At 37.0% G+C, this 18,657-nt stretch overlaps 1 protein-coding gene across 3 annotated transcripts in view; it reads left to right on the top strand.

Annotated features, from left to right (window-relative positions):
* The first annotated feature begins 73 nt into the window (after positions 1–73).
* Positions 74–18,657, top strand: part of LOC121873298 — a 20,614-nt gene continuing 2,030 nt past the window's right edge. The window contains exons 1-6 of one of the 3 annotated variants that reach the window (XM_042376786.1): positions 74–129; positions 5,772–6,073; positions 12,118–12,304; positions 12,668–12,836; positions 13,412–13,551; positions 13,914–14,087. In XM_042376786.1, the coding sequence (XP_042232720.1) occupies positions 5,916–6,073; positions 12,118–12,304; positions 12,668–12,836; positions 13,412–13,551; positions 13,914–14,087 (828 nt within the window). In that variant the 5' untranslated portion in view covers positions 74–129; positions 5,772–5,915. Of the gene's footprint in view, positions 130–283; positions 495–715; positions 1,035–5,771; positions 6,074–12,117; positions 12,305–12,667; positions 12,837–13,411; positions 13,552–13,913; positions 14,088–18,657 lie in introns of those variants that run through there. The other 2 variants (XM_042376784.1, XM_042376783.1) reach the window with 2 other exon arrangements.

The following is an 18,657-nucleotide window of genomic DNA, read 5'->3' as shown; positions in this document are numbered from 1 at the left end:
TCACGTGGAAATATAAATTGAGCTTTATTTCGTTTGATCTTTCAGGAGTTTTTATTATTCATTTGCCTCTTATCCAACAGCAAAATAACGGGTAACGGGTCAGGAGTTTGAAATATATAAGTTAGTAAGGTAAAAATTGGTAATATAAATTCAGTTAAGATTTTCTCATATGTGTTAGTTCATTACGGTATTTCCAGACATACCTGTATATTAGTACTTCAATTATGGCATATTTCCATGTCAGTAAAACACATTGACAGTATCCAGCTTTGTGTTTCATAAGAAAAGTAGATTCATAGTAACCGGAATAACAATTTGTATCTTGGAATAGGTTCAAATGGGAGGTGTAATTACGGCTAATATAGAGGAATTCACAGCCGACGCGTTATTTATTTTGGTAGTTATATTTTTATTATATTTTCATCAATTCCGATATAATAATAATTTTGGCTAATATGGAGGACTTCACAGCCGCTTTCCCCTTGTCAGTAACAGTAAGTTCGTCCACGGCAGGTGTTAACTTGTTTAGTCATGTTAGGTTAAGATTAGGTTAGATTAAGTTCAGGGTTAATGTTAGGTTAGGTTAGGGTAGGTTGAGTTAGGTGAGGTTAACTTAACTTGAACTTTTCAGAAAACGCCTTTTAACAAACCTTTGCCATAACTATGGCAGGGTCCACTATAAAACACAGTGAAATTGCCGCATTTTAAAATTCGTTTTCTATGAAAAATCAGCGGCTGTGAAGTCGTAAATAATTACCATAATATTTATGAAAGTTGCTTCGTTTGGTTGATGATTAGGAAACTAGATACAATCAAAGACAAAAGTTGTGTCACGGTTTTGTCCGCAGATTAAATATAACTCGTGAAGCATCATGAGAGCCCTACCACAAGGCAGAGAGCACCACAAGTCTAGCCCTTCAGCATATGTTTTCACCAAATTTCATGACACGACTTTTGTCTTTCATTATACACACCACATGGATCGGGCCGCTGCTCTCACTTCCACATAAAGCATAAAATTACTTCACATAAAAGTAAGTTCTTTTTGTTTAATGTGCCGGAGGTACAGATTGTTGAGCCTCATGGCTAGGATATTAGGTTTTGTCCAGACCCCCTAAACTATAGTAGAATTTAATTTATTTACTAAAGATTTACACAGTACAAGTATACATATATAAACATTTACTGATAATAGCTCATGAAGTATTAGTAAAGCTTATTTCCTATGGGTTCTTGGTGTCTGGCTGGACTGTGCAATATAGGTAATACTTTTGTTTTGAATACTGGAGCAGATGGCAAACACCAGAAGGAGTTGTTTGATTTCGTTCATTTATTCCACAAATATTCTTAGCATTATAGTGAGTACAGCATTTAAAAAGAGGTACAATGTTTCATTTTAATTATAAATATTTAAATTTGTTTAGTTTTTCTCTTATCACCAATCATATATCACCCGGTCCGACTAATTACCCAAATGTAGCCGCAATGAAGTCAAATAATGGTCCTACATGAATAAATCGGACTGCCAATCATTTCTCGACTAGTATTTGGTGTCACGAAGTAAAAAAAAATTGGAAAACGTAATTTAATCTGAGTTAGTAGATCGCGTGCATGTACCGAGGGAGCGAGTAATTACCCAAATGTAGCCGCAATGACATCAAATGATGGTCCTACATGAATAAATCGGACTGCCAATCATTTCTCGACTGGTATTTGGTGTCACGAAGTCACAAAAAATTGGTAAACTTAATTTAATCTGAGTTAATAGATCGAGTGCATGTACCTAACGTAACCTAACTCAGATTAAATTAAGTTTACCAAATTTTTGTGACTTTATGACACCCAATAATAATCGAGAAGTGATTCACAGCCCGATTTACGCTTGTAGGACCATCATTTGACTTCATTGCGACTACATTTGGGTAATTACTCGCTCCCTTGGTACATGCACGCAATCTATTAACTCTCATGTTCCGAAAAAAAGCTAAATTACACCACGCTGCGTCAAGAAAGTTGCTTTTATTGGTAACCAGATATCAAATTACCCATAAGTACTTTCTGTTTAATATGGTGGGGGAGTTCACTTCTGGCTAGGAAGTTAGGTAGGTTTCTTTGGATGGTTAGGTCAGGTTAGGTCAAGTTCTATTAAGCTCTGTGCAGTGTTGTACTGTATCATTTTTATTACTTACTATCGCCAAAAGAACATCTGTAAAAAATGAATGAAATAAAAAAATGCGTTCTAGTGGGGACAGAAGCAAACCTGTAGTACCGTCATTGAAATTTTATATGAAGTTTTCAAGGATTAATGGTGGTAGTGTTTTTTATTTTTTTTAATCACTTATGAGACTATTAGCCATTCGGGTGGTTGGTTTTCCAGCAAAAATTAATACTTTTGGAGATATGACCCCCCCCTCCCTCCCATTTACCTACATTGTGGGGTTAAAATACACTAAAAATTACTCAAATACTGTACGCCTTCATTAGGTTAAGTCATATTATGTCTTAACCTAACCAGAGACCTTAACTTAGCTAGAAAAAATCAGAAGGACCTGACCCCAGTGTGTGAACCTAACTTTACCTAGCTTCCTTGAGAACTGATCCACGTCAGTTGTTGAGGGATCGATCTCTCGCTCTCTCTTTACCAATAGTGGTGTCCCACATGGTTCCGTCCTTTTTTTATCAATCATTTACTTCACAGTACTGTACGACTAATTCTATCCATTCTTACGCTGATGATTTTACTCTTCACTCTTCTTCACATTTCCCCTTCCACCTAACTCTGAAACTAGATCTGTTTTTAGAATTGATATCATTACATCTATCAATGCGGATTTGTGCAGCATCTCCGAATGGGAAGGTAGAAACTTGGTTAAATTCAATAGTAATAAAACTCAGTATTTACCAATTACACTTTCCAAAGTAGATGCTATCATTCTGCCAAATTCGAAAATAGATATGCTAGGCCTGACCATTTCCTCTAATATGTCATGGAAGCCACACATCCTCAACATTGCTAAAGCTGACTCCTGAAAGTTGGGAATGCTGTACAGATGCCGTAGCTACTGTACTTCACTCCTGAGCAGTTGCTTCAAGTATATAAGGGATTCATTCTTCCTAACTTGGAGTACTGCTCTCATATCTGGGGAGTCTCTTCTTCTGTCCAACTGTTAGATAGGGTGGAATCAAAGGCATTTCGTCGTATTAACTCTCCGTCTTTAGTTAATAATCTTTCTTCTCTTTCTCTTCTCCGCAATGTTGCATCACTCTCTCCCTGTTACAGGTACTTTAACGGGCAATGTTCAGTGGATTTGGCATCCTGTGTACCGCCGGCAAGGTTGTGGGCTCGTAACACACGTCTTGCCCGCGGTGCCCACCATTTCTCTGTGGATGTCGGTCACACTAGAATAACCCATTATAGTACATCCTTCTTTCCTCACACAGCCAAACTGTGGAATGCTCTGCCTTTTTCTGTGTTTCCACACTCATACAATGTGTCTCACTTTAAAAAGCTGTTTTTCCGGCATCTTCGTGATGCAGATTAACATACCCTTTTTCTTTTCTATTTTTAATTTCTTTTTACTCTTATTTTTTCGCCCCCTAGGCCCCGTTGTGGCTCGATGACCTGTGCCTGGGTGGGTTATTTCCCGTAAAAAAAAAAAATGGAAGTGGATAAAGTGATGTTACTTAAAGGAGGTATTATGGTGTTATGATCTTTATGATGATCCTGCAATGTACCGAGCAAATTATTGACAGTAGAGTGTATATATGTTCTTCCTTGTTGCTGGCATGAAGCACCAAGTTTATGATGTCATTCCACAGATGTTATATATTACAGTATTGTATATGAACGCCAGTATTTGAATCGACAAAGTTTTTGCTATGCAGTAGTTTACAGTTCTGTGGGCATAACCAATTTTGCTGAGGGTACTGTAAGCCCTCCAAATATCTGTATGAATAACACTACCCGCTTAAATGTGCATTGCCAATCATTCAATGTGCAACTTTCACCTATAGAAGCCATCTTTACGCTAATTGAGACTTGTGTTGATTGGCCGAGTAAGAATTAAGCGCATGAGTACCATGTGACATTGGCATTTCTGCTGATTGGCCGAGTTAGAAAAAAAATGTACCGTAAATTTGTATACAGGGGGTCCTCTACTTACGAATGTTGCCTGCCGGTACAAACGAGGTTAAACTTGAAATTTACAGTACTGTACAGGTATTTCATATACAGTACCTGATGACTTATTTTTTACTTTCATTTACTGTATTTTGTCATTCTATTTATTATTTTGTCTTAAATTAAGTGCTTTTAGATGTTTATAAGGGCTTAGGCTGATATAGTGGGATTTTAAATATTGTTCTGTAAGTATGGTATGCACATACCATGTGTTCCAACTTACGTACATATCCGACTTAAGAACATCCTCAGGAACGGAACCCGTTCGTAACCCGGGGATCCCCTGTACATTACGTACGTACTTTACTTTCTTAAGTGAAAATAACGCGAAAACTATAAATTTCTGCCTGAAATGCTATAGAGTAATTTTTTTGTCGTTTTTGCTCTATCTCCCTTTTTAAGAATCAATTTAAAGTTCAATAAATGGTCACTACATAATATTACGGTAACTGGAAACCGGACTCCAGGAAACAAGTGGTGTTTAGGAGGGTTACACTGAATAACACCCTTTTTGCATGTGTCTGGACCAGGCAGAATTCGTACCCTTGACATTGGTGAGAGATATGCTTGTTAAGACAGTGGCATACCCAGATATTTGCCAGGGAGGGGGGGGGGTGAACTTTGAACGAAACATACTGAGGTACAGTATTGTTGAAATATGAGATGTATAATTTATATTTTTCTGTATGTTCATAATGAACTTACCATTCAATTAGTGATTCTATTATAGAATTTTTCATTTATTTTGTTACTCTCCTTCATCAACATGTAAAGAAATTTGAGCAAAATTTATTTCAGTTAGTCTATATGTATTCTTGAGAAAATATATATAGAGGGTATTTATAACTTATGAGCACAGTGTAATTAACATTTTAATATTTCATTGGTGATTTTATTGCAAGCATCATTAATTAACACTAATTACATACTCAGTTATGACCCCGGATCCTTTATCATCATGTTAGAGTAACTTTGTATGAAATGTGAAGAAAATCTACATCATGGCATCATCTGCCGAAGATTAAGGTGTTGGGTCAGGTGCTTTTGGGTTGACTTACGGCCTTTTTTTGGAAAGTGAAATATAACATGCTTAAATGGTCAAGTTAGTCTATACTCTTGAGAAAATATATATATCAGGGGTATTGAAAACTTACAGGCACAGTGTAATTGCAAGGGTCATTAATTAACACTAATTACCTGTACTCAAATTATACCGGCTGGCCATTGGCTGCCGTACAGCTGTAGAACATCTCGAACGGCAGCAGAGGTAGAACATGATTTCGGGTCATACACATTATGGGACATTCTACATCTCTCTCCCCCCCCCCCCCAGATGGGAGTACCCTCTGTATACAGTACTGTACCCACATATGAAATTTAGGGTCACATCATGGGACATCCCACAACTACTGTATTTTTAGCTATGACTCATGATAACCATTAAGTCTGTTGCTAAAGATACCATAAAAAAATGCAGCATATGGAAATAAAGTAGCAACCATCTCCCGAAACTTGTTCCATCTATTAGGTTATATAATTCCCGTACATACCCAACAGTTAATTTATATCATTTAATGTTTTTGTTTTTCAGGGCAGTAATTATTCATTGGAAGAAACATTCAAAATACAAACTGAGGAGAATAGGCTGTATGACTTAGCATAGTGAAGGTCCTGCAGTAAGAGAGAAGAGGCTGTTGCATGGAGTTGGAATACGAGGCCTAAACTTCAGTCAGTAATGGAAATGATGCTCAATAAATCTGCACTTCTCACTTGCCAACAAACTCTATTGAAAAACATACTCTACTGTAACTTGTGTACAGCATCAGTAGTACAGTCAAAACAAGCATTGAAGCTAACAAGAAAATTTTTGCTACAGAATGAAGGCAAAAAAAGGTAAGCTACATTTATGTACAATATATGTAATACGTAACTGTTATCCATAGACCATAAATTGGTTAATTCTGTCAATTCCATATACAAGTGATATCCCTGTTAGCCAAAACAATTGGTGCAGAGCACTACCGGGAATGAGAGATTTCCGGGTAACGGGACGACTCTCTCAAACCTGTAAAAAAATCCCCCATCTCCGAAATTTCCCGGGTAACGAAAAAATATTCTCAGAAGTTCCAAAAATTGTGCATTACACCGTCTCTCGAACCCGAAAAGAAATGCCCCATCCCGGAATTTTCTCTGACATTTCCAGAATGAGGCATTATTTCATCTTTCAAAGCTGGAAAAAATATCCCCCTTTCCTGGAATTTTCCTTGTACCAGAGAATTTTTCTTGTGAATTACCAGAAATTGTGCATGGTTTTCCTCTCTCAAACCAGAACTAAAACTCCCCCCATTCCCGGAATTTTACGCTTACTCTACTGGGAAAATTTTCTTGTAATTTTCCAGAAAATGTGCCCCTTGGAAAATTGTTCCAAAGCCAGATTTTTCTGGAAAATTCTACCTCTGGGAACGATTTTCCAAGAAAATTTTAATTCCGGCTGTCGAAGAGTTCCGGTCAAGAGGGATTCCGGCTAACAGAGATAATACCATATTTGCATTTTGGTGTAAATTCACTCCGTTCTTCTTATGTACAGTTGCCTATAGCTACAGTGTTCCACCCCTTGGTGGCCTTCCAAACTTGTGACAACGTCAGAATCATAGTCGAACCTTCTTTACAGATACAGGTGCTCCTTTACTTACGAACGAGTTACGTTCCTGAGGCTTGTTTGTAAGTCCAACTTTACTCTTGTAGATACCAAACATATTGTAAAAAATTTAAAGTTTATGGATATTTAGCACAGCTATACCCTTTAATACAGCCTTAAAACCTGGCTCACTCTTCTCCTCTTAGGTAATGTTTGTTCTATCTGGAGTTTTCTTCAAAATAATCCAGTCTCAGCCACATTAAACACCTGTTCTGGCAGGTAACCCCTCTCAGTGATGATGTTTGTATCTCTGAAAGTTTGTAAGTTGAACATTCTTAAGTACAGGAGCACCTGTATTACATCTATCATGTTGCTTAGCACAAATCTTGAGTAAAATTATTACCGAAAAAATACATTGTTGGCCACATGTTTGGAAAGGCCACCAAAGGGTGGAACATTAAACCTGTTGGTAACTGTATATCTTTCTTCGAGTGTACAGTTTATAGAGAGCTGTAAAAAGTACCGCACTTTATTACTTAAATAAAAGTATATTGTTACATTGGCAAAATGTTACTCAAGTACTTAGAAGTAAAAGTATCCAAAGCTCAATGTACTTAAGTAGAAGTAAATAAGTATCTCATTCATAAAGTGCAGTAAACCCTCGATAACTCGGAATTGCCCGTAACTTGGCATGAGTATGGTCTCAGAATGTATAATGGTATAACTCGGGAAATTCTGAGATATATAAAATTATCTGGGAAAATCTCGGCATATCTGGTCACCTGCGTCACCTACCATACCTCTGTGTCACCTACCATACCTCTGTGTCACCTACCATACCTCTGTGTCACCTACCATACCTCTGTGTCACCTACCATACCTCTGCCACCTACCATACCTCTGTGTCACCTACCATGCCTCTGTGTCACCTACCATGCCTCTGTGTCACCTACCATGCCTCTGTGTCACCTACCATGCCTCTGTGTCACCTACCATGCCTCTGTGTCACCTACCATGCCTCTGTGCCATGCCTCTGTGTCACCTACCATACCTCCATACCATCTGTGTCACCTACCATGCCTCCATACCTCTGTGCACCTACCATGCCTCTGTGTCACCTACCATGCATCTGTGTCACCTACCATGCCTCTGTGTCACCTACCATGCCTCTGTCACCTACCATGCCTCTGCCACCTACCACCTCTGTGTCACCTACCATGCCTCTGTGTCACCTACCATGCCTCTGTGTCACCTACCATGCCTCTGTGTCACCTACCATACCTCTGTGTCACCTACCATGCCTCTGTGTCACCTACCATGCCTCTGTGTCACCTACCATACCTCTGCCACCTACCATACCTCTGTGTCACCTACCATGCCTCTGTGTCACCTACCATGCATCTGTGTCACTATGATGCTTTAGTCTTCACCTGCGCTGCTGATAAGTGTTACTGTTTTACATTTAGTAATTACATGTACCGGTACATATATATGGGTCGATAATTTTTTATTGTTGTATTTTTGTAGAAGGGGGAAAGTGCCTCGATAAGACGGAATTTGGGATAACTCGGCAAGGCCAGAACCCCATATGTGCCGAATTGTCGAGGGTTTATTGTGCTTAGGTACTGAAAATAAAAAGTAACATAAAATTATTAATTGTCTCAAATTTTAAAATAAATCCACCGTAAATTATAAAAAAAATAGTTAACTGAAGATGAAAATAAAAGACTCGGTTTATTTGCAAATTTTTCTATTGAGATTAATCAATAACTGATTCATGAAATTATGGCTGTTCAAGCAGAATCCTTTAAGCCTAAATATAAGCCGAGCATGACCTACTGAAAGAGAATATGTTTAGCTGCTCTTCTCCATACAACCCATTGCAGGGATAGTGAATGGGCTGAAAATATATCCACCCAACACTCTTCCTTATCCACACAACTTTCTTCAACATGGACATATGGTCCACAGACATAATGGTGTCTTTGTTCACATTAGGTTAGGATACAGACCTATCTGTTAAGTATCTGAGGCAGAGGGTGACCCACACTTCTCTTCTTGTAAACTCTGTAACTGTCCTGACACAAACACCCTTCAACAATATTGCCTTGACTGTCCCACTGTCAGGGACCTCCTACCACAGGACGAGTCAATAACCACTATATGTCACCACCCACTTATTCGTAATTATTTAGATTTAATTCTTGTACGTTACCCACACTTTGGTGGCTGTTTAAATCATATCAATATTGTCTCTTATCACTTGTTATAGCATGACCTGCGAGATACAAGTACAGGGTACCAATGTATTAGTGACTGACCGCATGGTTCTGTGTCTAGGCTTGTTGCCCCCTGGGGTGTAATAAATGAATTAAATAATAACAGGGTGTCTACTGGTCTGGAAAGCCTGGAAAAGGCAGGGAATTTTACTTGGGGTTGGAAAACCTGGAAAACCCAGGGAATTTTGCAAATAAACCTGGAATTTCATGTGAATTCAGTTCAACTTCAAAATATTGTTATTTTGACAGTAATCTTTCCATCAATTAATGATGTACTATATAATAGGTAAATTAAACTCTTAGGGACAAATTCCAGTAAATAGTCCACTCCAATAACTGAATTGTTTGTGTACCTGTCGTATTTAATGTTAGCGATCAAATAACCAAATATTACAGGTTATACCTACGAATTCTGTGGTGAGTATTTTCAGAGATGAATTGTTCTTATAATTAAGTGACTTTATTTAAGTGGATTATTCCACATATTAATCATGAGTCATATAGGTTGATCAGGAGTGTGATTTTTCGTTTTTTGCCAGATTGCTGGCTTTTTTGGAACGTCAAAGTTGACCCAAGTGAATCACACAAATCTGAGGAGAAAAATATGGAGGGGGGTGTCAAGGTCTTTACTGATGTTCATCACTAGGCTTGAGGTGGGTCACAGAAGGGTCTTCAATTTTTTTATTAATATCATTTATATTATCTTTAAATTTCCCAACAGTATACAATATACATATTATTGAAAACCTCATTTTTTTTGTCATAATAAATACCGAATTAATGTATACCTGTAATTTTATAAATTTACATTTGGAAAACCCAGTTAATTTTGTTTAGTCTGGCCAGTAGACACCCTGACTATCTTTACTATATAAACACGTTAGTTTTCACTTTTCCCCCAAAATATTGATTTATGTAAAAAATATGCCTGACCTTAATACAGTACGTACCTTAGTTTTCAGCACTTGAGGTAAAAAAAATAGATTTTGTTTAAATTTCATACAAAGGCATTACTCTACATGTTGATTAAGAATCTGGGTTCTCATAAAATATGTTGTAATTAGTGTTAATTAATGACTTTTGAAAAATTAAAGATATTTAAAAAAGTCAATTACGCTGTGACCGCAAGTTTTAAATCATCCTTATATACATGTTCTTAAAAATGTAGACTATCTTTACTGTATAAACACATTAGTTTTCACTTTCCCCCAAATTTTTGGTTTACAGGTACAGTACATTAATTCAGTATTTATTACAACAGTAACAAAATTAGGGGTTTTCAATAATATATATATGTTGGGTTGAGAAACCGAAAAGTAACCACAGCGCATTGTGGTTGTTTTCAAAATAACCAGAAAGTGAAATTTTGCATCTTGGATAACACTCAACCTAATCCAATCCAAACTAACCTAACCTAACCCAATCCATTCCAAACTAACCTAACCTAACCTAACCTGTAGCAAAATCTCGCTTCTGGTTATTATCCAAACAACCACAACATGTTGTGGTCGCTTTTTGGTTTCTGAGCCTAACATATATACTATTGGGAAATTTAAAGATGACATGAGGCCACCACAGTAGTAAGGGCACAAGTGACATTTTTTTTAAATAGAGAAAAAGGTGACTCGTGAAACACACATTGGCACGTAGCTACCTGCCTTGCTGGTAATAATTTTTTGGTCATACAGCTGGTGTATGCCTTGCCTTCATTACGGAGCCTTTTTGCAAATTACTCTTCCATGTGTGAGGCCTGCACGGGCGCTTACAACCCTGTGATGGCCCAGCCTCGGGTTCACTCGCTTCACTTTCACTCTCAACAGTTGCTGGGTCATCCACATAGAGGAAGCCTTGTTGAAACTTGCTGTGGTGGTAACTCGATTTTGGGCATGGTGGTGCTTGTGTCCTTACTACAGTGGTGGTTTCATATACGTATATGATGTTAATCAAGAAAATGAAGACCCTTTTAGGACCCACCCCAAGTCAATATGACAAAACAACATTATACAGCTATGAATTGAAGTATTAATTAAATTATGTACCTGTGATGTACTTGGATTAGATACTAGTTACAGAAAGCTGTCAGACTCCCACTTTACATAAATTCCTCACATTTTGGTAAATACATTAACAATTTCTTACATAATATATTGGGGGCATAAGACAGTATACCTCTGCATATTTAAAAAAAATACCTTAACCCCCTCAATATTTTTCTCCTCGGATTTGTGCAATTCATGTGGGTTGACCTGGATGGTTCTAAAAAGCCAGAAATATGGCAAAAACTGAAAAATCACTCCTGATCCACCTATATGACTCATGATAAATATGTGGAATAATCCACTTAAATAAAGTCACTTGATAATAAGAACAATTTCATCTCTGACAATACTCATTGCAGAATTCGTAGGTACTGTACTGTACAATCTATAATATTTGGTTAATTGACCATTAATGTGAAATGTGATAAATATATAAACAGTTCAGCTGTAGGCTGAAGTAGGTTTTACTGTATCATGTGTCTGAGGTGTCTCCGTGGTGTGAGCGTTTTAATGGAATTAATCTCGATGTAGCGAACTAGTTCACAAAATCGAGCAAAAAATACTGGAAAAATGCCTTCCGCTAAGTTGAGAGTTTGTTATATCGGATTCCGTTAAATCGACAGTATACTATACACTATTGCATCAACAATTAATAATTATGAGAGAAAATTCTCTGGGATGAGTTCAGCTAGTCAGCTGACTTGAGAAATGCGAGGCTGCTATGCAGTGTATGGGGAGACGGTGTGACACATCCATATAAGTTCACTTCCCTTGGAGAATACTGTTCATATGCGTGCTCTTCATTTTTCTTTTTCTTTATTATAGTTGAAAGAAGCTGGGGTGCCTTATCTATACGAGATTTAAAATATGGCTTGATATTGTGAGATCCGAGTCATGCTGCTTTGTGTTCCAATAATCACATGTTAAACCAGCTCTTTCTTAATGTTGCTGCAACATGAAGAGTATTTAAATTTTTTCCAGACGTGTATGGCATGATGGCAGGATAATGACAGATCCCTCTAGCCTGGTCCAAACACGTGGTAATGGAGTGAAATCAACTCATCGACTTAGAGTTTTGAATAAAGTTTTTTTAGACAAGATAACCGACATAATGGCCACTGGAGAAGTGTCAGCGCAGCTAAGTGGTCTTGATCTTGAAATATCCGAGGTTAGTAAGCAGCCATTTTCTAAATGGTTACTGATTGTTTTGTTTTGCCTGTTTGTTAACTTTATACAGCTTTGCAAGAGACCTTTGGTGATTATTTTATTTTTGTATTTATTTTTTTATATCATGAATGAAATTGTAATATTTTAGACATGGATGAGTTTGGAGTACAAAACCAGAAGACATGAATTGTTGCATTATGGGAGTCTTTCAGGCTGTAGGCTAAGGTATATAATGGAATATCCAGGATAAAATTTCATTTTCATAGAAGCTTAAGAATAATCAAACCATTTTAGTTGTTCCAGAGCTATTTTGATGTTACTTGGCCGGTTGATTTTTGCATGATTATCTCTACTTCTCATACAGGTCCGAGTTTTGCCAAATTTACTGGGCATCAATGTGCATTGGATATGCTCAGGTGCAAATACCGACAATCATATAGAAGCTGTACTTCAGAGGAATGCTAAACCCATTCGCCACGAATTAAGTCAACAACGTGTCATTGGTCATGTACCTCCCATCACCTTTGTGAAAGGTGAGGATTGACTTGATACTTTGAGTGAGTTATTTCCTTAATTGAATCCTGACTACCAGTTTACATGACATGAGCAAAGTGTATATAGCATGACTAAGTGTAGGTATAGTCCACGCCACATTTTTCTCACACAGTCTGGCAGTCTCAAAATTCTTATCTGGCAACTTTGCTGGGTCCATTCCTCCCCCACCTCCCAAAACATACGAACCAGGCAATTAATCAGTGGTCAACAAAATTCTAAAGTCAGCACCTACCCCTGAACACATTATTTTCTTTCTGCCTGAGCCATTAGTGTCTGCCAGGATAGGTCTATTAATTATTATCTAACCAATCATTCTTGCTTCTCCCCTGCACAGTCTGCTTCAAATAAAAGGGGCATGAGCAAGGAAATGCTTGGTTTGAAAACCATTTATGAAGCAAAGAACACAAAATTAGATTGATAAAGTTAGGGAACCGCAAAATTTAATCCGGAGTCAAATAACGTGATAAACATTGAGAACTGTTGGTCATTAGTGTTCTTCATATTATTTAGTGTTAATGCAATTCATTTTAGTATGAATAAATATTGTTTGCAGATCATCGATTTTACAAACTACAAGAAGTGGAACAAAGGTTATCAACAGCTGATTTTGGTGAAGATTTTGAACCAACTGACCCAACACACAAATTCAAGTCTTCCCTTGCATTGAACATGACATTGAACAGCAATCTTAAGGTAAATACAGTACAGTATATAGTTCTTGTAAAAATTTCAGTTGGTAGATTGATGATTAGTCTTTCCTATCCATAGAAGCACTTACTGTGAGAAAACTGATAATTTATACTATAGTAATTTATGTGACCACTTTAAAAATGCAGCACAAATTAGGATCACCTAATTTCCTTACCACTACCTGGAGGTTTTTGGAACAAATTAAATTATTTCTCCTTGTGATTTCTCCTGAAATTCAGGTCAAATCTCATATGTTATGTTGCTCGAGTATTCATTATCCGGAATCTTACGTAGTTTCTCTTTAGCATTTATTCATTTATTATCATGTTTAATAATTTTATTTATATAACTACCATGTGTTACAGGAAGCCATAAAGATTCTGGAAGACAAAAACAAGGATCCATGTGTGGATGCTCTCAAAAACTCAATGTGTGCGCTGCCTCTATCAGATGAGTCGGCCATAAATATACTCCCACATGACCTGCCACCCATGAGAGATGACGTTCTTGGTGTTAATACACAAAATATTTATAGAAAGGTAATTCCTTTATAAAAGTTTTATACAGTATTTATGTTCTAGGATATTTTTTGTTTTTTCTAGTGGTGCATATTCATATGAAATGTTGCCTAAAAGCATAATTCTGGTCTTAATTGCAAAATTAGTACTGTACAGGATAATGAATGTTATACAATAGATCTACAAAGTATATATAATCGATCAGTTTTTTATGGTTGCAGCCTCCGATGTTTGTTTATAACACCAAATACATTGCATACAGGGGTACTTACAAAATTATTTGATAAGATATTTTTGTTTCCTTATCTAAACTATTGTGTATCATGAATTTATGTGTGACAGTGACATGTAAATAAAGACAGCTGTTGACTCTGTTAATGATTCTGCTTCTTGAGAGACATTCAGTGAAATTCATAGTACTGTACAATATACTTCTTGAAGTACAGTAAAGAAAGATAAATTATACAGTAGAATCTTGGTTATCAAGCACTAATGCAAATTGAATGGTTGCCAGTTAGTTGAACCTCACTCTTAGGCTCCTACAATGTTTAGTGTTACAGGCTGACCTCGTAAATTTGTCTCCAAAAAACAGTCTTCTTTAACACTTACTTCACTCTATATAAATGCGTGGAATATGTGGGTCAATGTTATATCCTGGATCCTTTAAACAGGAAAGAGAGACTGGTGTGGTGATCTTGGAATACAGTCTACATAGTTGCCAGATCACACTGATGTTCAGTGTTGCCGTATATCCATACTCGTGGATGACGCCATATTACTACACGTTTTCTCTGGGTGATGTTGATATATAGAAAATGTGGTGTTGGTGCAACTAAAATGTTTTATTGTTATACTGGTTATAAGTCGCATACAAGTGTAATATTATCGTTTATACCTCAGGAAGCATATCTGAAGATGCACATAAGGCCTAGCAGTTTATAACCCCCCAAAAAATGCATTATACATAAGAAAACACCAATCACAGAAACCCAAACACCTCTAACGCTCATTTTCTCTTTGATACTACAGTAGACTCTTGCCATTCACAAGGGGTAGGTTCCAAGAAATGGCACTAATTGGCAAAACTGTGAAGAGCAACATATACTACCATAATGCACTACTGTATACCTATACCAAATAGCTGACCAGCTGCAGCAGCACCCATCCTCTCTTTTAACTTATCTAATAATAAAACTTTCTTTGACAGGATCATCACTGGCTTTTTACATTTCACTCCACAAGCATCACTAGCACTGACACTAGACAGTCTTTTAGGGGCCATTTCACACAGAAACACAAAAGTTTTGAGAGTACAACACAAGATGCTGCGTGGGGTGACTCGCTGTCCTGCGGGAAAAGGTTTCCAAGCTAGACACCATCTGCTTACCGTAGATGGTCGAAATCGCGAATCGGAAACTCGTGAATGGCAAGAGTCTACTGTACTTTCATAAACTATTATTGTTGTATGAGATGGCTTAAAATTCACACAGCAACCCTGGGATGCAACATCTTCAAACACTGAAATTAAAGCATTCATGGATGGTATCTCAGGCAATTCCTTGTGTCCATTTTCATTCAATTTAATTTTGAGAATAGCCTCTCGGCAACAGCATTAGAAGTTGGTAGTGATAATATCTGCAATGCAAATGTGGGAAAAACCTTAAATTGATACAATCCTTCATTATCAGTTAATTTAACCAATTTTTCATAAAAATCGACGATCCCACATTTATCGTCCCTCAGTTCTTGTGGAAAAGGAGTGAAATTTACATTTCTCCACTCATAATCCAAGGTATGTAAATTGCCTCCATAAATGCGAGGCACAGTCTGAACTATGTCATGTAATGAGGGCATCTCTATCCTGGACCTGACATCTGGTACTTTCATTGGAGATAGAAATGAGCACATATACCACAATTTATTGTTCAAATTAAACCTTTTCCTCAACCGCATGTACATTGTAATCATAAATGTGCGATAACTGCCTCGCACATCATCTACCATGTCTTGGTTCAGATACTCATCAGTCTGGAGCAGCCCATGCACAGCTGGGCCCAAGTACGTTTGATTAATTGGTAAATGGTTAATATCATTGCATGGATCAAATGTCGTAAGGTCTGCCTTTTGTACCAATTCTGGACGGCAAAAACACCCGAGTAAATTCAGGTACAATTGCCGTATGCTATCATACATTAAATTAATTGTAGGAGTTTCCCTCTGATGCAGCATGTTAATGTTTGTGAATGTTGGCAAAACAAAGTTTAAAGGTTAAAATAGCAGTTTTTTTAAATTTAATTTTTTTTTAAATTGATTTTTTTATCTATGTCGGACTTAATTGGATTTAGTCCCTAACCCCGTTGTAAGTCGGGAGCACCTGTAATTTTAATATAAACGTCATGTATTTTGCAGAAGAGATAAAAATTAATCACTTGTATCACATTACAGTAGTGATTTAAGAGTAAAGTGTACATGCACTATAGTATTCCACATACACGATCATGAGAAATGGCCAAAACTACAAATTTAAGGTATACAGAAAGCACCACAGGTAGACAGTTTCATTCACTTTTTAATCGAATCACCTGGAGTCTACCAAAATGTCAGTTTTTTCTGCTATGTTCTTAAGTTGTTCGCGTGATTTGACCTGAATTTATTGACGATGAATTGAAACACATTCGTTCCATTGCACAGAAACCGGGTACCCTTCTGCCTTTGTCGATGTATTAAAAAGGGTTAAAAATCCTTTCATTCCTCTCCAAACCAGGCAAATTCCCACACTTAAGAATATTTTGACTCTGCCCTATCGTAATGAATTTGTCCCGTTAGTTCGTCCCTCAAGCTTCTAAATATTAATGTTGTTTTCAAGTATGACTCAACCATTACCAATATGTTAAAAGAAATAGCCCAAGTTTGACTGTAAATGGAAGTGTTTATTGTATTCCATGTAGCAAATGTAATTGTAATTATGTAGGACAGACAGGAAAACACTGCAGCTCAGAATCAAACAACATAAGTATAATATCAGAACAGCATCTGAAAGCAGTGCCTTGTTCGTTCATGTTAGGAATAATAATCATCCCATTGCTTGGGAAAAAAGCTTAGAAGTATTTAAATCATCTTGTGTCCAGGGCTGTGGAGTCGAAGACAAAACCTTCGACTCCGACTCCGACTCCTTGGCCTATTTGTAACAACTATTTCTACCATCCTAATTGTAATTTGTATGTTGTAACCTGCGTAGGTAAAAAGTAAAACACCGTGGCTATACTGCTACAGCTTTATTAATGATCTGGACGATATTTAAGAACTACAAAAAGATGATAGGCTTGACTTTCAAAGTTTCAATCAAAAGAAAAATAAATTTATTAAGAATTCAAGATATTAACTAGAAAACACCATTTACATGTATATCTAAAAGTTCGATCTCAGCATATGAATTTTGTTTAAGCTCATAATCTGATGTGGATCTAAATGATGATCCTACAATTCCTTTTAAAGTAAAGTTATATATTTATGTACATTAAAGAAATGAATACCTTATTAAGGAAAATGGATAAACCTTACATGATTAAGTTATTAAATTAAATTTGCCTTAATCTCACCAAAAACAGGTTGTAGCTAATTGTTTTGTAGCTGAGAGCCTCTGTGCAGTTTTCAACGAAACAAAATTTGATATAATTCAAAATTTCAAATGGTAAAGAAGAGACTATCATCCAAAATTATAGTGCTATACTGTGCCTGCTACAATAAATTCATAATAATGCTTATAAAATGGAAATAAATTCTTTTAATAATTTAAGAAAATTAGTGGGATCAGTGGAATCACTGCAATGAATATGCCTGAGTTCATATATTTGTTCTTAGGAACAGAATAGCTTCAGTCGGAGTCGGAGTCTGGACAATTTTACCGACTCCGACTCCACAAGCCGAAATTTCCTCCGACTCCTCGACTCCGACTCCGACTCCACAGCCCTGCTTGTGTCACAGAAAGACTTCTGGTTGAAGCTAGTTTGATCAAGGAATTAAAATCAATAAACCTCAGTGATGGTCAGTTAAAAACTGATATGTTACATAAATTTATTTGTCAGTGGCCCAAGGTTAAAAATGCTTTGAAAACCTTTGATCTAGATGTATGATAGTTACTTAGTGGGTCCCTTATTTTTGACCTGACCTGACTAGTCACGCCACCCCCCATCTCTTAAGCTCCTCTACGTGTGTGTTGGTGTGGGGATTAGTGGATGACATCATTATGACCTGACCTCATGTTTTTAAGGTCACCCTGTATATTTAAGCCTCTCTCTGTCCATGTGATCAAGTTGCCTCTGAAGATGTCTTGCATAAAGACGAAAGCTAAGGTGCTCCGTTGTTTCCCTTTTCCCGTGTAATTTTATCGATATATATATATATATATATATATATATATATATATATATATATATACACACAGTATTACCCCGCCTTATGCGGTTTCACTTAGCGCGTTTTACCGTATACGCGGTACCTCGCCAGAGCTGAACTTTCACTTAACGCGGGTTTTTTCCACGTATACGCGGTGAGTGTCCGGCTCCAGAGCTATTTTTAGATTTGCCCCACC

The sequence above is a fragment of the Homarus americanus genome, unplaced genomic scaffold (genome assembly GCF_018991925.1).
Source record: "Homarus americanus isolate GMGI-L3 unplaced genomic scaffold, GMGI_Hamer_2.0 scaffold32929, whole genome shotgun sequence".
Classification (NCBI taxonomy): Eukaryota; Metazoa; Arthropoda; class Malacostraca; order Decapoda; family Nephropidae; genus Homarus; species Homarus americanus.
Note: the sequence above shows the minus strand (reverse complement) of the source record. Positions and strands in the feature narration are given on the sequence as shown.